The following is a 16,993-nucleotide window of genomic DNA, read 5'->3' on the forward strand; positions in this document are numbered from 1 at the left end:
ACCCGAGGCAAACTTGGATGCTCAACTGACTGAACCACCCTGGTGCCCCGCCCCCCATTTTTTAAAATTGGGTTGTTTTTTGTTTTTTGTTATTAAGTTCTAGGAGTTCCTTGTATATTTTGGAAATTAACTCATTATCACATATATGGTTTGCAAATATTTTTCCCTATTCCATAGATTGCCTTTTAATTTTGTTGATAGTTTCCTATGCTGTGCAGAAGCTTTTTAGTTTGATGCAGTCCCACTTGTTTATTTTTTCTTTTGTTGCCTTTGCTTTTGGTATTAAATCCAGTCATTTCTAAGACCAATGTCAAAGAGCTTACCCTATGATTTCTTCTAGGAGTTTTATGGTTTCAGGTCTCCATTCAAATCTTTCATCCATTTTGAGTTGTTTTGTGTGGTCTAAGGGTCCAATTTTATTCTTTTGCATGTGGACATTCAGTTTTCCCAAAACAACTGAATTGAAGAGACTAACCTTTCTCCACTGTATATTCTTGACTCCTTCTTTGAAAATTAATTGAGCATATATACATGGGTGTATTTCTGGGCTTTCCATTTATTCTGTTCCATTCATTTGTGTGTCTATTTCTTTCCCAGTGCTATATACTATTTTGATTACCATTGCGTTGTAATATAGTTTGAAATCAGGACATGTAATGCCTTCAGCTTTGTTTTTCTTTCTTAATTGTTTTGGCTATTCAGTCTTTTGTGGTTCCAAACAAATTTTAGGATTGTTTTTCCCATTTGTGTGAGAAATTCCATTGGAATTTTGATAGGAATTACGTTGATTTTTGTAGATTGTATTGGATATTATGTACATTTAATAATATTAATTTTTCCAACTCATGAATATGGAATATTTTCATTTATTTGTATCTTTATTTCATCAATAGCTTATGGTTTTCTTTTTTTTTTTTTTTTTTTTTTTTTATATGAAGTTTATTGACAAATTGGTTTCCATACAACACCCAGTGCTCATCCCAAAAGGTGCCCTCCTCAATACCCATCACCCACCCGCCCCTCCCTCCCACCCCCCATCAACCCTCAGTTTGTTCTCAGTTTTTAACAGTCTCTTATGCTTTGGCTCTCTCCCACTCTAACGTCCTTTTTTTTTTTTTTTCCTTCCCCTCCCCCATGGGTTCCTGTTAAGTTTCTCAGGATCCACATAAGAGTGAAACCATATGGTATCTGTCTTTCTCTGTATGGCTTATTTCACTTAGCATCACACTCTCCAGTTCCATCCACGTTGCTACAAAAGGCCATATTTCATTTTTTCTCATTGCCACGTAGTATTCCATTGTGTATATAAACCACAATTTCTTTATCCATTCATCAGTTGATGGACATTTAGGCTCTTTCCATAATTTGGCTATTGTTGAGAGTGCTGCTATGAACATTGGGGTACAAGTGCCCCTATGCATCAGTACTCCTGTATCCCTTGGGTAGATTCCTAGCAGTGCTATTGCTGGGTCATAGGGTAGGTCTATTTTTAATTTTCTGAGGAACCTCCACCCTGCTTTCCAGAGCGGCTGCACCAATTTGCATTCCCACCAACAGTGCAAGAGGGTTCCCGTTTCTCCACATCCTCTCCAGCATCTATAGTCTCCTGATTTGTTCATTTTGGCCACTCTGACTGGCGTGAGGTGATACCTGAGTGTGGTTTTGATTTGTATTTCCCTGATAAGGAGCGACGCTGAACATCTTTTCATGTGCCTGTTGGCCATCTGGATGTCTTCTTTAGAGAAGTGTCTATTCATGTTTTCTGCCCATTTCTTCACTGGGTTATTTGTTTTTCGGGTGTGGAGTTTGGTGAGCTCTTTATAGATTTTAGATACTAGCCCTTTGTCCGATATGTCATTTGCAAATATCTTTTCCCATTCCGTTGGTTGCCTTTTAGTTTTGTTGGTTGTTTCCTTTGCTGTGCAGAAGCTTTTTATCTGCATAAGGTCCCAGTAATTCACTTTTGCTTTTAATTCCCTTGCCTTTGGGGATGTGTCGAGTAAGAGATTGCTATGGCTGAGGTCAGAGAGGTCTTTTCCTGCTTTCTCCTCTAAGGTTCTGATGGTTTCCTGTCTCACATTTAGGTCCTTTATCCATTTTGAGTTTATTTTTGTAAATGGTGTGAGAAAGTGGTCTAGTTTCAACCTTCTGCATGTTGCTGTCCAGTTCTCCCAACACCATTTGTTAAAGAGGCTGTCTTTTTTCCATTGGATGTTCTTTCCTGCTTTGTCAAAGATGAGTTGGCCATATGTTTGTGGGTCTAGTTCTGGGGTTTCTATTCTATTCCATTGGTCCATGTGTCTGTTTTTGTGCCAATACCATGCTGTCTTGATGATGACAGCTTTGTAGTAGAGGCTGAAGTCTGGGATTGTGATGCCTCCTGCTTTGGTCTTCTTCTTCAAAATTCCTTTGGCTATTCGGGGCCTTTTGTGGTTCCATATGAATTTTAGGATTGCTTGTTCTAGTTTCGAGAAGAATGCTGGTGCAATTTTGATTGGGATTGCATTGAATGTGTAGATAGCTTTGGGTAGTATTGACATTTTGACAATATTTATTTTTCCAATCCATGAGCAGGGAATGTCTTTCCATTTCTTTAAATCTTCTTCAATTACCTTCATAAGCTTTCTATAGTTTTCAGCATACAGATCCTTTACATCTTTGGTTAGATTTATTCCTAGGTATTTTATGCTTCTTGGTGCAATTGTGAATGGGATCAGTTTCTTTATTTGTCTTTCTGTTGCTTCGTTGTTAGTGTATAAGAATGCAACTGATTTCTGTACATTGATTTTGTATCCTGCAACTTTGCTGAATTCATGTATCAGTTCTAGCAGACTTTTGGTGGAGTCTATCGGATTTTCCATGTATAATATCATGTCATCTGCAAAAAGCGAAAGCTTGACTTCATCTTTGCCAATTTTGATGCCTTTGATTTCCTTTTGTTGTCTGATTGCTGATGCTAGCACTTCCAGCACTATGTTAAACAACAACGGTGAGAGTGGGCATCCCTGTCGTGTTCCTGATCTCAGGGAAAAAGCTCTCAGTTTTTCCCCGTTGAGGATGATGTTAGCTGTGGGCTTTTCATAAATGGCTTTTATGATCTTTAAGTATGTTCCTTCTATCCCGACTTTCTCCAGGGTTTTTATTAAGAAAGGGTGCTGGATTTTGTCAAAGGCCTTTTCTGCATCGATTGACAGGATCATATGGTTCTTCTCTTTTTTTTTGTTAATGTGATGTATCACGTTGATTGATTTGCGAATGTTGAACCAGCCCTGCATCCCAGGAATGAATCCCACTTGATCATGGTGAACAATGCTTTTTATATGCTGTTGAATTCGATTTGCTAGTATCTTATTGAGAATTTTGGCATCCATATTCATCAGGGATATTGGCCTGTAGTTCTCTTTTTTTACTGGGTCTCTGTCTGGTTTAGGAATCAAAGTAATACTGGCTTCATAGAATGAGTCTGGAAGTTTTCCTTCCCTTTCTATTTCTTGGAATAGCTTGAGAAGGATAGGTATTATCTCTGCTTTAAACGTCTGGTAGAACTCCCCTGGGAAGCCATCTGGTCCTGGACTCTTATTTGTTGGGAGATTTTTGATAACCGATTCAATTTCTTCGCTGGTTATGGGTCTGTTCAAGCTTTCTATTTCCTCCTGATTGAGTTTTGGAAGAGTGTGGGTGTTCAGGAATTTGTCCATTTCTTCCAGGTTGTCCAATTTGTTGGCATATAATTTTTCATAGTATTCCCTGATAATTGTTTGTATCTCTGAGGGATTGGTTGTAATAATTCCATTTTCATTCATGAGTTTATCTATTTGGGTCATCTCCCTTTTCTTTTTGAGAAGCCTGGCTAGAGGTTTGTCAATTTTGTTTATTTTTTCAAAAAACCAACTCTTGGTTTCGTTGATGTGCTCTACAGTTTTTTTAGATTCTATATTGTTTATTTCTGCTCTGATCTTTATTATTTCTCTTCTTCTGCTGGGTTTAGGCTGCCTTTGCTGTTCTGCTTCTATTTCCTTTAGGTGTGCTGTTAGATTTTGTATTTGGGATTTTTCTTGTTTCTTGAGATAGGCCTGGATTGCAATGTATTTTCCTCTCAGGACTGCCTTCGCTGCGTCCCAAAGCGTTTGGATTGTTGTATTTTCATTTTCGTTTGTTTCCATATATTTTTTGATTTCTTCTCTAATTGCCTGGTTGACCCACTCATTCGTTAGTAGGGTGTTCTTTAACCTCCATGCTTTTGGAGGTTTTCCAGATTTTTTCCTGTGGTTGACTTCAAGCTTCATAGCATTGTGGTCTGAAAGTATGCATGGTATAATTTCAATTCTTGTAAACTTATGAAGGGCTGTTTTGTGACCCAGTATATGATCTATCTTGGAGAATGTTCCATGTGCACTCGAGAAGAAAGTATATTCTGTTGCTTTGGGATGCAGAGTTCTAAATATATCTGTCAAGTCCATCTGATCCAGTGTCTCATTCAGGGCCCTTGTTTCTTTATTGACCGTGTGTCTAGATGATCTATCCATTTCTGTAAGTGGGGTGTTAAAGTCCCCAGCAATTACCACATTCTTATCAATAAGTTTGCTTCTGTTTATGAGTAATTGTTTTATATATTTGGGGGCTCCGGTATTCGGCGCATAGACATTTATAATTGTTAGCTCTTCCTGATGGATAGACCCTGTAACTATTATATAATGTCCTTCTTCATCTCTTGTTACAGCCTTTAATTTAAAGTCTAGTTTGTCTGATATAAGTATGGCTACTCCAGCTTTCTTTTGGCTTCCAGTAGCATGATAAATAGTTCTCCATCCCCTCACTCTCAATCTAAAGGTGTCCTCAGGTCTAAAATGAGTCTCTTGTAGACAGCAAATAGATGGGTCTTGTTTTTTTATCCATTCTGATACCCTATGTCTTTTGGTTGGCGCATTTAATCCATTTACATTCAGTGTTATTATAGAAAGATACGGGTTTAGAGTCATTGTGATGTCTGTATGTTTTATGCTTGTAGTGATGTCTCTGGTACTTTGTCTCACAGGGTCCCCCTTAGGATCTCTTGTAGGGCTGGTTTAGTGGTGACAAATTCCTTCAGTTTTTGTTTGTTTGGGAAGACCTTTATCTCTCCTTCTATTCTAAATGACAGACTTGCTGGATAAAGGATTCTTGGCTGCATATTTTTGCTGTCTAGCACCCTGAAAATCTCGTGCCAATTCTTTCTGGCCTGCCAAGTTTCAAAAGAGAGATCAGTCACGAGTCTTATAGGTCTCCCTTTATATGTGAGGGCACGTTTACCCCTTGCTGCTTTCAGAATTTTCTCTTTATCCTTGTATTTTGCCAGTTTCACTATGATATGTCGTGCAGAAGATCGATTCAAGTTACGTCTGAAGGGAGTTCTCTGTGCCTCTTGGATTTCAATGCCTTTTTCCTTCCCCAGTTCAGGGAAGTTCTCAGCTATTATTTCTTCAAGTACCCCTTCAGCACCTTTCCCTCTCTCTTCCTCCTCTGGGATACCAATTATGCGTATATTATTTCTTTTTAGTGTATCACTTAGTTCTCTAATTTTCCCCTCATACTCCTGGATTTTTTTATCTCTCTTTTTCTCAGCTTCCTCTTTTTCCATAACTTTATCTTCTAGTTCACCTATTCTCTCCTCTGCCTCTTCCATCCGAGCTGTGGTGGTTTGCATTTTGTTTTCCATTTCCTTTAAAGCGTTTTTCAGCTCCTCGTGACTGTTCATTAGTCCCCTGATGTCTGTAGCAAGAGATTCTCTGCTGTCCTGTATGCTGTTTTCCAGCCCAGCGATTAATTTTATGACTATTATTCTAAATTCACTTTCTGTTATATTATTTAAGTCCTTTTTGATCAGCTCATTAGCTGTTGTTATTTCCTGGAGATTCTTCTGAGGGGAATTCTTCCGCTTGGTCATTTTGGATAGTCTCTGGTGTGTTGAGGGCCTGCAGGGCACTTCCCCTGTGCTGTGGTGTATAACTGGAGTTGGTGGGCGGGGCCGCAGTCCGACCTGATGTCTGCCCCCAGCCCACCGCTGGGGCCACAGTCAGACTGGTGTGTGCCTTCTCTTCCCCTCTCCTAGGGGCGGGATTCACTGTGGGGTGGTGTGGCCCGTCTGGGCTACTTGCACACTGCCAGGCTTGTGATGCTGGGGATCTGGCGTATTAGCTGGGGTGGGAAGGCAAGGTGCACGGCGGCAGGGGGGGCAGGCTTAGCTCGCTTCTCCTTAGGTGATCCACTTCAGGAGGGGCCCTGTGGCAGCCGGAGGGAGTCAGATCGCTGCCGGAGGTTTGGCTCCGCAGAAGCACAGAGTTGGGTGTTCGCGCGGAGCGAGCAATTTCCCTGGCCGGAGCCGGTTCCCTTTGGGATTTTGGCTGGGGGATGGGCGGGGGAGATGGCGCTGGCGAGCGCCTTTGTTCCCCGCCAAACTGAGCTCTGTCGTCCAGGGGCTCCGCAGCTCACCCTCCCTTTGTCCTCCAGCCTTCCCGCTTTCCGAGCAGAGCTGTTAACTTATGACCTCCCAGACGCTAAGTCGCGCTTGCTGTCGGAACACAGTCCGTCAGGCCCCTCCGCTTTTGCAAGCCGGACTCGGGGGCTCTGCTTGGCCGGCGAGCCGCCCCTCCGCCCTGGCTCCCTCCCGCCAGTCCGTGGAGCGCGCACCGCTTCGCCGCCCTTCCTACCCTCTTCCGTGGGCCTCTCGTCTGCACTTGGGTCCGGTGACTCTGTTCTGCTAATCCTCTGGCGGTTTTCTGGGTTATTTAGGCAGGTGTAGGTGGAATCTAAGTGATCAGCAGGACGCGCGGTGAGCCCAGCGTCCTCCTACGCCGCCATCTTCCTCGAAATCTCAATAGCTTATGGTTTTCAATACACAAGTAATTCCCCACCTTAGTTAATTTTGTTTCTAGGTATTTTCTTGGTTTTGATGCAGTTTTTTTTTTTTTAATTTTTTTTCAACGTTTTATTTTATTTTGGGGACAGAGAGAGAGCATGAATGGGGGAGGGGCAGAGAGAGAGGGAGACACAGAATCGGAAACAGGCTCCAGGCTCTGAGCCATCAGCCCAGAGCCTGACGCGGGGCTCGAACTCACGGACCGCGAGATCGTGACCTGGCTGAAGTCGGACGCTTAACCGACTGCGCCACCCAGGCGCCCCTTGATGCAGTTTTAAATGGGATTGTTTTCTTAATTTCTCTTTCCAATAGTTGGTTGTTAGTATATAGAAATGCAGCTGAATTTTGAATATTGGCTTTGTTTCCTATATTTCACTGAATTCATTTATTAGTTCTAATAGTATTTGTTTGCTGGACTATAGGGTTTTGTATAAATACTATTGTATTATCTGCAAAGACAGTTTTATTTCAACTTTTCCAATTTTAATGTCTTTTACTTGTTTTATTGCCTAATTGCTCTGACTAGGATTTCCATTACTATGTTGAATAAAAATGACAATAATGGACATCCTTGTTTTGTTCCTGATTTTAGAGCAAAGGCTTTCAGCTTTTTACCATTGATTATGATGTTAGCTGTAGGCTTGTCATATATGGCTTTTATTATGTTGAGGACTTATATAACCAATTTATTGTGAGTTTTTATGATGAAAGGAGGTTGAATTTTGTCAAATTAATTTTCTGCATCTACTGAGATGATGATGATTTTTATCCTTCATTTTGTTAATGTGGTACATCACATTTATTGATTTGCATGTATTGAACCATCCTTATATCCCTTGGATAAATCCACTTGATCTTGGTGTATTATCCTTTTAATATACTACTGAATACAGTTTGCTAATATTTTGTTGAGGATTTTTGCATTTATAAATGATGGGTACTCCAATGATGGGTACATAAATATAATTTTTATATTATTTTGATGAACACACTCCTTCATCACTGTATAATGGCCTTCATGTTACAGTTTTTGGCTTAATGTCTATTTTGTGTGATATAAGTAAACCTATTCCCACTTTAGTTTGGTTTCTTTTTGCATGAAAAATATTTTCCCAATCCCTCACTTTCATTTCAAAACCTGTGTTTTAAAGGTGACCTGAGACTCTTGTAGGTAGCTTTTAGTTGAGTTTTTTTTTTTTTTAATCCACTCACTCTTTTGATTGGAGAATTTAGTTCATTTACATTATTGATAGTTATGGACTTTGTATTGCTATTTTGTTATTTTCTGGCTGTATATTTTATGTCAAATGTCTTATAGTTCTATCAATCTATTTTAAGCTGATGACTTAATTTTGAATATGTACAAACACTCTACATTTTTACACTTTCCCCACATTTTATGCTACGGTGTTTTTGGTGACACAATTTACATATTTTTATATTTTGTATTGTAGTTGTAGTTATCTTTAATATTTTGTATTTTAATCTTTATACTAGAGTTGTGATTTACCTGCCACCATTACAATTTTAGAGTGTTCTGAATTTAACTATTTACCTTTTATCAGTGAGTTTTATACTTTCACATATTTTCAGCTATCAATTAGCATCCTTTTGTTTCAGCCTAAAGAACTCCCTTTTACATTCCTTGTAAGGCTGTTCTAGTGGTGATGTACTCTTTCAGCTTTTGTGAGGAAAACTTTATCTGTCCTTCATTCTGAAGGACAATTTTGCCACATTGAGTTTCTTCCTTGGCAGTTGTTTTTTCTTTCATCACTTTGCATATATCATTCCACTTCTTTTTTCTGGCCTATAAGTATTCTGCTGAAAAATCTGATAGTCTTACGGAAGGAGGTAAAAGTCACTTTTCTACCACTGCTTTTAACTACCTTTCAACTTTTGAAAATTTAATTTTGTGTGTTTCAGTGTAGGTCTCTTTAGATTCATCTTTTTTGGTATTCTTTAGGCTTTCTGGATCTGGATGTCTGTTTGTTTTTCCAGATTAGAGAAGTTTTCCACCATTATTTCTTTAAATAAACTTTCTGCCCCTTTCTTTCTCTCCTCCTTCTGGCATCTCCATATTGGTCTGTTTGGTGGTGTCCAATACATCCATCACTCTATCCATTCTTTTCTCTTTTTGCTTCTCTAATTGGATGAATTCAACTGTCCAACCACAATGAGCGCTACCATATGTGCTTGTACAGAACTGCCTATTTGTGTTGCATAGTGCTGTGGGACTTGTGGTTATAAACCCCACTGGCTTTCAGAGATAAGAGTTTTGGCGGCCTGTGCTTTGTGTAGTTGCCTTAAAAGTTGGAATCCTATATGTGCTGTCCAAACCTTCCACTCCTCAGGAAGAGCCTGATATTGGGGGGTATCTTCCTTATAGTATGGTTCTGTGCCAGAAATTGGCTTTACAGGAAGTTTGTCTAAACCTTTCCTACCCGGTTCACTATGGTCATTTTCTTAGTTTCCTGATGGGGTAGGAGTCATTCAGTTAGTCTCTGTTTTTTTTCTCAGAAGACATTGTTCCACATGTAGCTGTACTTTAAGTGCATCTGAAGGAGGGAAGTTCAGGAACCTCCTATGTCACCATCTTGGTCCCTTCTACAAAGGATTTGCATATACATTGCTCCAAAGAAGATACACAAATCACGAATAAGCACATGGAAAGATGCTCAGTATTATTCATTAGGGAAATGCAAATCAAAACTGTAATGAGGTACCACTTCACATCCATTAGAATGGCTACTATTTTAAAAAATGAAAATAACTAATATTTGTAGGATGAAGATAAACTAGGAACCTTAGTATATTGCTGATGGAAATGTAAAATAGTATAGCCATTGTGGAGAACATTATGGTGATTCTTCAGGAAGCTAAAGATAGAATTGCCATATGATCCAGCAATTTCACTTCTACAGGTATATACTCAAAAGAATTGAAAACAGGAATTGAAACAGAGACTTGCACACAAGTTTCACAGTAGCCAAAAGGTAGAAAAACCCAAATTTCCATTAGCAGATAAAAGGATAAACAAAATGTGATATATACCTGCAATGGAATGTTGTTAAAGGAATGAAATGATAAACATTAAAAACTTTGTTAAGTGAAATAAGCGAGACACAAAAAGATAAATATTGTATCATTTCACTTCCATGAGGTATCTAGAAGAGGCAAATTCATACAAAATACAATAGAGGTTACCAGGAGCTGGGAAAAGGGGAGAATGAAGTGATTGTTTAATAGGCACAGAGTCTCTATTTGAGATGAAAAGTTCTGGAAATGGATAGTGATAATGGTGGTACAACACTGTGAATGCACTTACTGGATTGAACTGAACTGTATAGTATTTTACACAATTGAATTAATACACTTAAAATGGTTAAAATGGTAACTTTTATGTATATTTTACCACAGTTGAAAAAAATTAAAAGCCTGTTTTTAAAGCTTTTGTGTTTTTGATTCCTAGAGTTTAGTCACAAATAATTCATCAATTTGAATATCTCATTTTCATAGAGGCCCAGAACAACATTTCTAAATTTCTACAATGCTGCCTGAAATGCTGTTTCTGGTGTTTGGAAACAGTGGTAAAGTTTTTGAACAGAAATGCCTATATTATGGTAAGTAGATTACTTTTTATTTACTAAGTTTCTTCTTTGCAAACCCCAACCCCATGTCTACATTTCCCATCTCTAACACTTTTTACATCATGCAGTTGAATTTACCACCATGATGATATAAGGATTTGTGAATCCAATGCATGATTCAGGGCCATGCTTTCCTAGTTGAGTAGTATGTTAACTGTACTTCATTATTACTGTTAATATCTTTTTAAAGAGGGAAAATATTTACCTTAGAAATTTTAAAATGTGCTAGATTGAAAAGATTTTGTGTGTCTTTGACATAGCTTAGTGGGAAGAAAGCTTAGTCTATGCATCACTCTGAGGAAAAAGAAAAAATACCTTCCTGGGATTCACATACAGAATGGTCTTTTTAAGAAATCTTATGTTGAAATGTGTGGGCATTGACCAGGCCTAACTGAATATGTTACTTATTTCCTATGGGAATAGGGAAGCTACTGAAGAGATTTTTTAAAATAGGAGCTCCAAAAGTATAATTCTTCTAAAATTTAGCAACTACAACCTTATGATACTGGTTTGTTATCACCATGACACAGAGTCTGCAGGAGTGATCCAAATAGTCATGAAGATTCAAACTGTCATTAATTTACCTCCAGTGAGAATACTGTATTGAATCTTCTAATGAGTAAATCAAATGTATCAAAAGGCACTGGTTTCCTGAGAGTAATTATTAATTTGAACGCTGCAACACTTAACCCATTTACAATAAACCTTAGCCAAAACACTTCAAAGACAGAAGCCATGTCCTGATATTTGAGAAAAAGACATGCCTCTGTTTGGTGTGGTCTAATTCCCATGGAGTTTACAAACATATAGCATCTGAAGTGCACCTTATTGTCAATGCCCCTGACAGCTGTGCAGAGTTGAGAACACATAGTTCCCATGTCTCTCACGTACCCAAATGCTGGAAAGAGGAATGAGAGTAGCTGTTTGGGTGACAAGAGAATGAATTCATTCTCCTCTCACTGGGTTGTCTATTGGTCTTGTTAGGGTATGTTACTGACTCTAGAATAATATCAACTGTTTTCTTCAGATTGCAATATATGGCAAAAACTTCTGCAAGTCAGCAAGAGAGGCTTTCAATCTGCTGATGAGAAATGTTTTAAAGTAAGTAAGTAATCAGGTTGAGTTTGCAAAAGACAATTTGGTGAACCTTGAGCATCATATACTTCACATGTTATTTAAAGTGATGGTGGTCTTTTAGACATGAATATTATCTTTCAATTTGATAGATTTAAATCTACTCTCTCATACTATTTCTTTTTATATCTTAGAATTGTTGCTTCCCTCATTCATCTATATCTTCACACCCACTGGCATTTTATACATTTTTATTATCCCCACTACTCAAGAAATTCTCTACACGAACATCATGTTTCTGGCATTTTCCCTCTCCCAAAATTGACAGAGTCTGAATAGCAAAACCAGGGAAGATATGAAACATCCTCAGGAGTCAGGGTGTCTTAGGCTTCAAAATAGGCTGACACCAATAGTGCCTGACAATGCCATCTTCTGTTTACTTCATCAAAATTAAGTCAGAACTTAATCCCCAGAGGCTGTCTTCATTCCTTGCACTGAACAAATGCCAAATAGAATTTCCATCAAAGACATATCAAAATGAGCTCAAAAAAATTAAATACTTAAAATTTTTTTTAGTGTTTATTTATTTTTGAGAGAGAGAGTTAGAGAGAGAGACAGAACCTGAGCAGGGGAGGGGCAGAGAGAGAGAGAATCCGAATACAGGCTCCAGGCTTTGAGCTATCAGCATAGAGCCTGATGCAGGGCTCGAACTCAGAAACAGGAAGATCATGACCTGAGCTGAAGTCGGACGCTCGACCAACTGAACCACCTAGGCACCCCATGAATTATTTTCTTTAATAAATTTCAAGTAACAAATGTAATTTAAACACAAAATTATACTTTCTTTTTTCTAATTCTTAGAGTTGCAGTTATGGATAACGTTACAGACTTTGTACTAATCCTGGGGAAAATTCTAGTTACTGGATGTATAGGTAAGTAATAATAATAAACATAACTTTAGAAGGTATTAGGAGAAACTCCTTTAGTACAAAAAACTATTCCTTTGCAAGTACATAATAGACATGTTCTGCCTTTCCAATGTAGGTGTGCTGGCCTTCTTACTCTTCACACAAAGATTGCCAACGATTATAGAAGGACCAACATCTTTAAATTACTACTGGGTACCTTTGCTGGTAAGAGCTGGTGTCTTACTTCAGGCTTCTATAACAAAAATATCATAGATTGGGTGGCTTAAACAAGAATTTATTCCTCACAGTTCTGAAGGCTAAGAAGCCCAAGATTAAAGTGCCCACAGATTCAGTTCCTGGTGAGAGCTCTCTTCCTGGTTTGCAAAGGGACACCTTCTCGTTGTATCCTAATATGGTGGAGAGAGAGGTCATCATCTCTCCTGTCTCCTCTTACAATGGCACTAATCCCACTGATTAAGGCCCAGCCTCATGACCTAATTACCTCCCTCAAACCTCACCTCGAGATAACATCACATTGGGGATTAGACTTCAACATATGCATTTTGAGAGGTCACAATTCATTCATAGCAACTAGGTAACACTGACTGATTGATCAGAGATGACAGAAGAAAAAACAAAAAGGAATTAGAAAAATAAAGACAGCTAACATTATTGGTCTTACTTCGTGCCAAGACTTATTCTGCTTTAGATTGTATTCCTTAGAAACAACCTCTGAGAGAGAGGATTGCATGTGGAAGGTTTATTAGGAAGTGCTCTCCTGAGATACCCTTGAAAAAGGAAGTAAGGAGGCAGACATGGGCAAAGGAAGAAGCTGACCGATGCTGCATTTATAGCTGAGCCCTCAGACATAATTACAGGAAGTTCTGACAAAAGAATTTGCATGCTGCATCAGGCAGCTGTTGGCCAGGGGTCGTCCCCTAGATGGGGCTATAAGCTTGGGTGAGGCAGTCCCTGCAGTGAGGGCAATTCCTAATGAGGGAACCTGCTCCGTCATCAGCAGCCTACATTCCTAACTGGGGGATAGATGCAGCAGCTGGAGAGGACCTGGGAGGAGCCCTGCAGTATGTATAACAATTAACTCACTCCATATGTCAGAGCCCTGCAGTATCTATAATAATTAACTCCATATGTCATAAATATTATTGCTATTCACATTCTTCCCTTGCCCACCAATAACTTTTTATGGGAGGCAGCAAGCACAGTGAGGTTAAGTAACTTGTTAACTGAGAGCCTGACATGTGATTCAAACCTAGGCAGTGTGTTACATTAACTCCCATGCTTTACTGCCTTAAAAAAAAATTGGGATATTTTTGGTGGGCATTTGGGATAGGGGTAAAACAACTGGCAGGTAATCTAATACATTTAAATCCCAGTACAAGGCACCCAAAAACGTTACCATTGGATTTCCTTGGTCTCTATATTGAAAGATTTTCTAACATAGGGTACTTCAAAGTTTCTCTTCATGACTTTCATTTAAAGCTGCATTATTGTTCTTCTGGATGAGTTAATAACATCTTCATTTTCTTTACTCATTTACAGACAGTCATTATTGGATCTTACCTAGTTGCACATGGGTTCTTCAGCGTCTATGCAATGTGTGTTGATACAATTTTCATCTGCTTCTGTAAGTTTTCAGTATATGTGTTTCCCCCCTTTGGAGAGTAACTGAAAGATAAGAAGGTTAAGACCCATGTCCTTAGCTGGCTTGTGGATTTGCTATGACCTGGCTGCAACTACCAAATAGTGCTTATTTGAAAAGAGACATTGTTTAGTAGATGCTCTTTAAACCTTAACATCTGAGAGAATGGAGTTTGCAAAGCACAGCAGGGTCAGCCACTGAAATGAACCTCAGGCTTCATGGCATGGTGTTAGTACTTTCAACTTTAGTATTTCTTAGTGTTTTCAAATTTATGATAATGAGTGGATTCTGTTGTGTTTTATTAACAGAACTGAGAATATGACTGGGCTTTGAGACTGGACTTTAGGAATTCTTTGAAGAGAGCCTTTATAGATTCTGATAGAGCCAAGCTGGCAATGGTTTCAAAGACACATACAGCCAATTCATACTAGACAGATAGGATTCATAGAGGAGAATGTCCAGGAAACAGATCAGTTCTGATGCTTCGAGTTAAAATACTTCCTATGAGCTTTGATCACTGACTTTGCTGTGCTTCTGGGTGGCATGTGTAACTCAGAATGGATAGGTTTTCTATCAGTAGCTCCTCTTAAAATCCCTGGAGAACCTAGCACCTTAGGAGCTTGATCTGGCCTTCACTTTCAGGCTAGAGAAAGTAGGCTCTGAGGATGAAAGAACAAATTGTTAGCCATACAGCTGTACCTTCTGAGAGATCATTTCTCTGTCACATTGCTCTTAAAAAAAGCAGAGAAAACATTCTGTGAAGGCATTATTGAGTGATCCACTTGTATAAAACTGACTATTTATTTATTTATTTATTTGGGGGCATAGCTCACAAGGAGACACAGAACCTAAAGCAGGCTCCAGGCTCTGAGCTGTCAGCACAGAACCCGACACGGGACTCAAACTCACAAGCCCTGAGATCATGACCCGAGCCAAAGTCGGATGCTTATCTGACTGAGCCACCCAGGTGCCCTGAAACATGGCATCTTTTTTACATTACAAGGCAATGAGAAGTCTGGTCCCAGTATGAGAAAACAGTAGTAGTTGTAGATGATTATTAGTGTGATCCATACTAGGCATCCTAACAATGCCTCAAATGGTAATAACAATATAGATATATGATCTATCATACAGAAATATGAAGGTGAAAGAACAAAAATGTTCAGTGTCCATCATATTCCCCCCTTAGCTTTTCATTTTGTATGTAAGGAAGGTCACTATGAAGTCTAATGCAAAAATCTAAATCATCCAACCATTCCCAAAAGATAAGGATGAAAAATAATTTAGATTTATTCCATAAATCCATAATTATCCTATATGATTTTATATATTTCTTATCCTTTGTCATAATAAGGACTATGAATAACAAAATCTTTTTTAATATACCAGTGAAAACATAGAATTAAGTTGCACTTGTATGTTTATTGATAGATATTATCTGCTGCAAATTGCATGTAGCTTTTAGGAAAGCTAATTACACACTGACTTGTCTTTGCTTCTCAGCATCCTTCTGATGCTTTCCCTGAAACACCCAATATGTGTTAGTGAACACACCATCATTTAATTACTAGCCTAGGCACAATAGGAAGTTAAATTCCTGTATTACGTGAAGTCAGAGAACATTAGTTTTCTAATGCAATCTGAAGGGATTTAAAACAGGATGCCTTATATAGTTAAGTAGGACAAGAACTGAACTAAGTGACAAGAGGCTGGATCCTCACCTCATTCCGATTGCCTCAGAGCTTTTGACTTCAGGAGAATCATTTCATATAGCCGGGCCTCCCATTTCTTCATCTGTAACGTTAGGGTGTGGACTACCATTAAAAGTGACTTTGAACTCTGAAAATGAATTATTGTTCTACATTTATCACAGGATCATACACTTTTTGTTCAGATTCATCTCCGAGGATGTGACATTTTACCGTTCTGAAATGAACAGTCACCATTGAGAGATAATACTTTTGAAAGGACATGAAAGATCTTATTAGCCTTTACACTACCAAAATAAACCTCTTTGAGCATTGGGGGGGGATTTAGGAAGTTTTAGTGCTTCCTGTCATAAGTTGAAATTTCTTACTTTGTCGAGCATCAGCAACTTAATGGTACTAATTTGTCTTATATTTGACTTTCTAACACTAATTTCTCTGATTTTTCCCTGTTTGACTCTCCAATTTCTAAAAATATTTAATTGTGCTGCCGCTTGCTGCTTTTGCCTGCTTTGGCTGCTGCATATACAGGTGAAGATCTGGAAAGAAATGATGGATCCACAGAAAAACCCTACTTCCTAGCCCCTACCCTGCACGGAACTCTGAACAAGATGCAACTAGTTTCCCAGAAGCAGAAAGAGTAGAAAAGCTCCAAACAGTGACATTCATTTTTAAATAGAAGTTTTGTAAATTAGATCATGTGTAACTCAAAAATGAGGCTTTTGAGTAATGTGAAATTTCTATGCTTATTGCTGAAAAGCCAGAACCTGGTACCACTTGAGGTGACAGACATTTGATGACAGTAGCCTCTGTGAACTAGGATACTTTATAGACTGTGGTCCCAGCCGAAGAGCAAGGTGTAAATGTCAAACATATTTTTAAAGCCTATAGCTGAAAGTGTTTTAAACAATACTTTTATAACTCAGAGTGCTGTTTCCCATTGCAGCACTTTGATAGCCTTTCTTTTTATAAATGTGTTTGTAAAAGATATTCAGGCAATTTTTGAAAGCACTATAAATGTATCGTCAATTAGCCATAAAAAAGATTGATAGAGTTAACCAGCTTATGGTACTAAATTCATAAATATGGTACTATGCCTATAT

General features: G+C 38.6%; 1 protein-coding gene across 1 annotated transcript in view; it reads left to right on the forward strand.

Annotated features, from left to right (window-relative positions):
* SLC44A5 (solute carrier family 44 member 5) overlaps positions 1–16,534 on the forward strand; it is a 174,396-nt gene extending 157,862 nt beyond the window's left edge. Inside the window, exons 17-22 of the mRNA XM_047082343.1 lie at positions 10,412–10,515; positions 11,570–11,643; positions 12,478–12,548; positions 12,661–12,749; positions 14,085–14,169; positions 16,422–16,534. Coding sequence (XP_046938299.1) covers positions 10,412–10,515; positions 11,570–11,643; positions 12,478–12,548; positions 12,661–12,749; positions 14,085–14,169; positions 16,422–16,534 — 536 coding nt within the window. The remainder of the gene's footprint in view (positions 1–10,411; positions 10,516–11,569; positions 11,644–12,477; positions 12,549–12,660; positions 12,750–14,084; positions 14,170–16,421) is intronic.
* The last annotated feature ends 459 nt before the right edge of the window (positions 16,535–16,993 follow it).

This window comes from Lynx rufus, unplaced genomic scaffold (assembly GCF_022079265.1).
Source record: "Lynx rufus isolate CCGP_SWC_20201006 ecotype Redwood Valley unplaced genomic scaffold, mLynRuf1.p SCAF_2, whole genome shotgun sequence".
In the NCBI taxonomy this organism is placed as follows: Eukaryota; Metazoa; Chordata; class Mammalia; order Carnivora; family Felidae; genus Lynx; species Lynx rufus.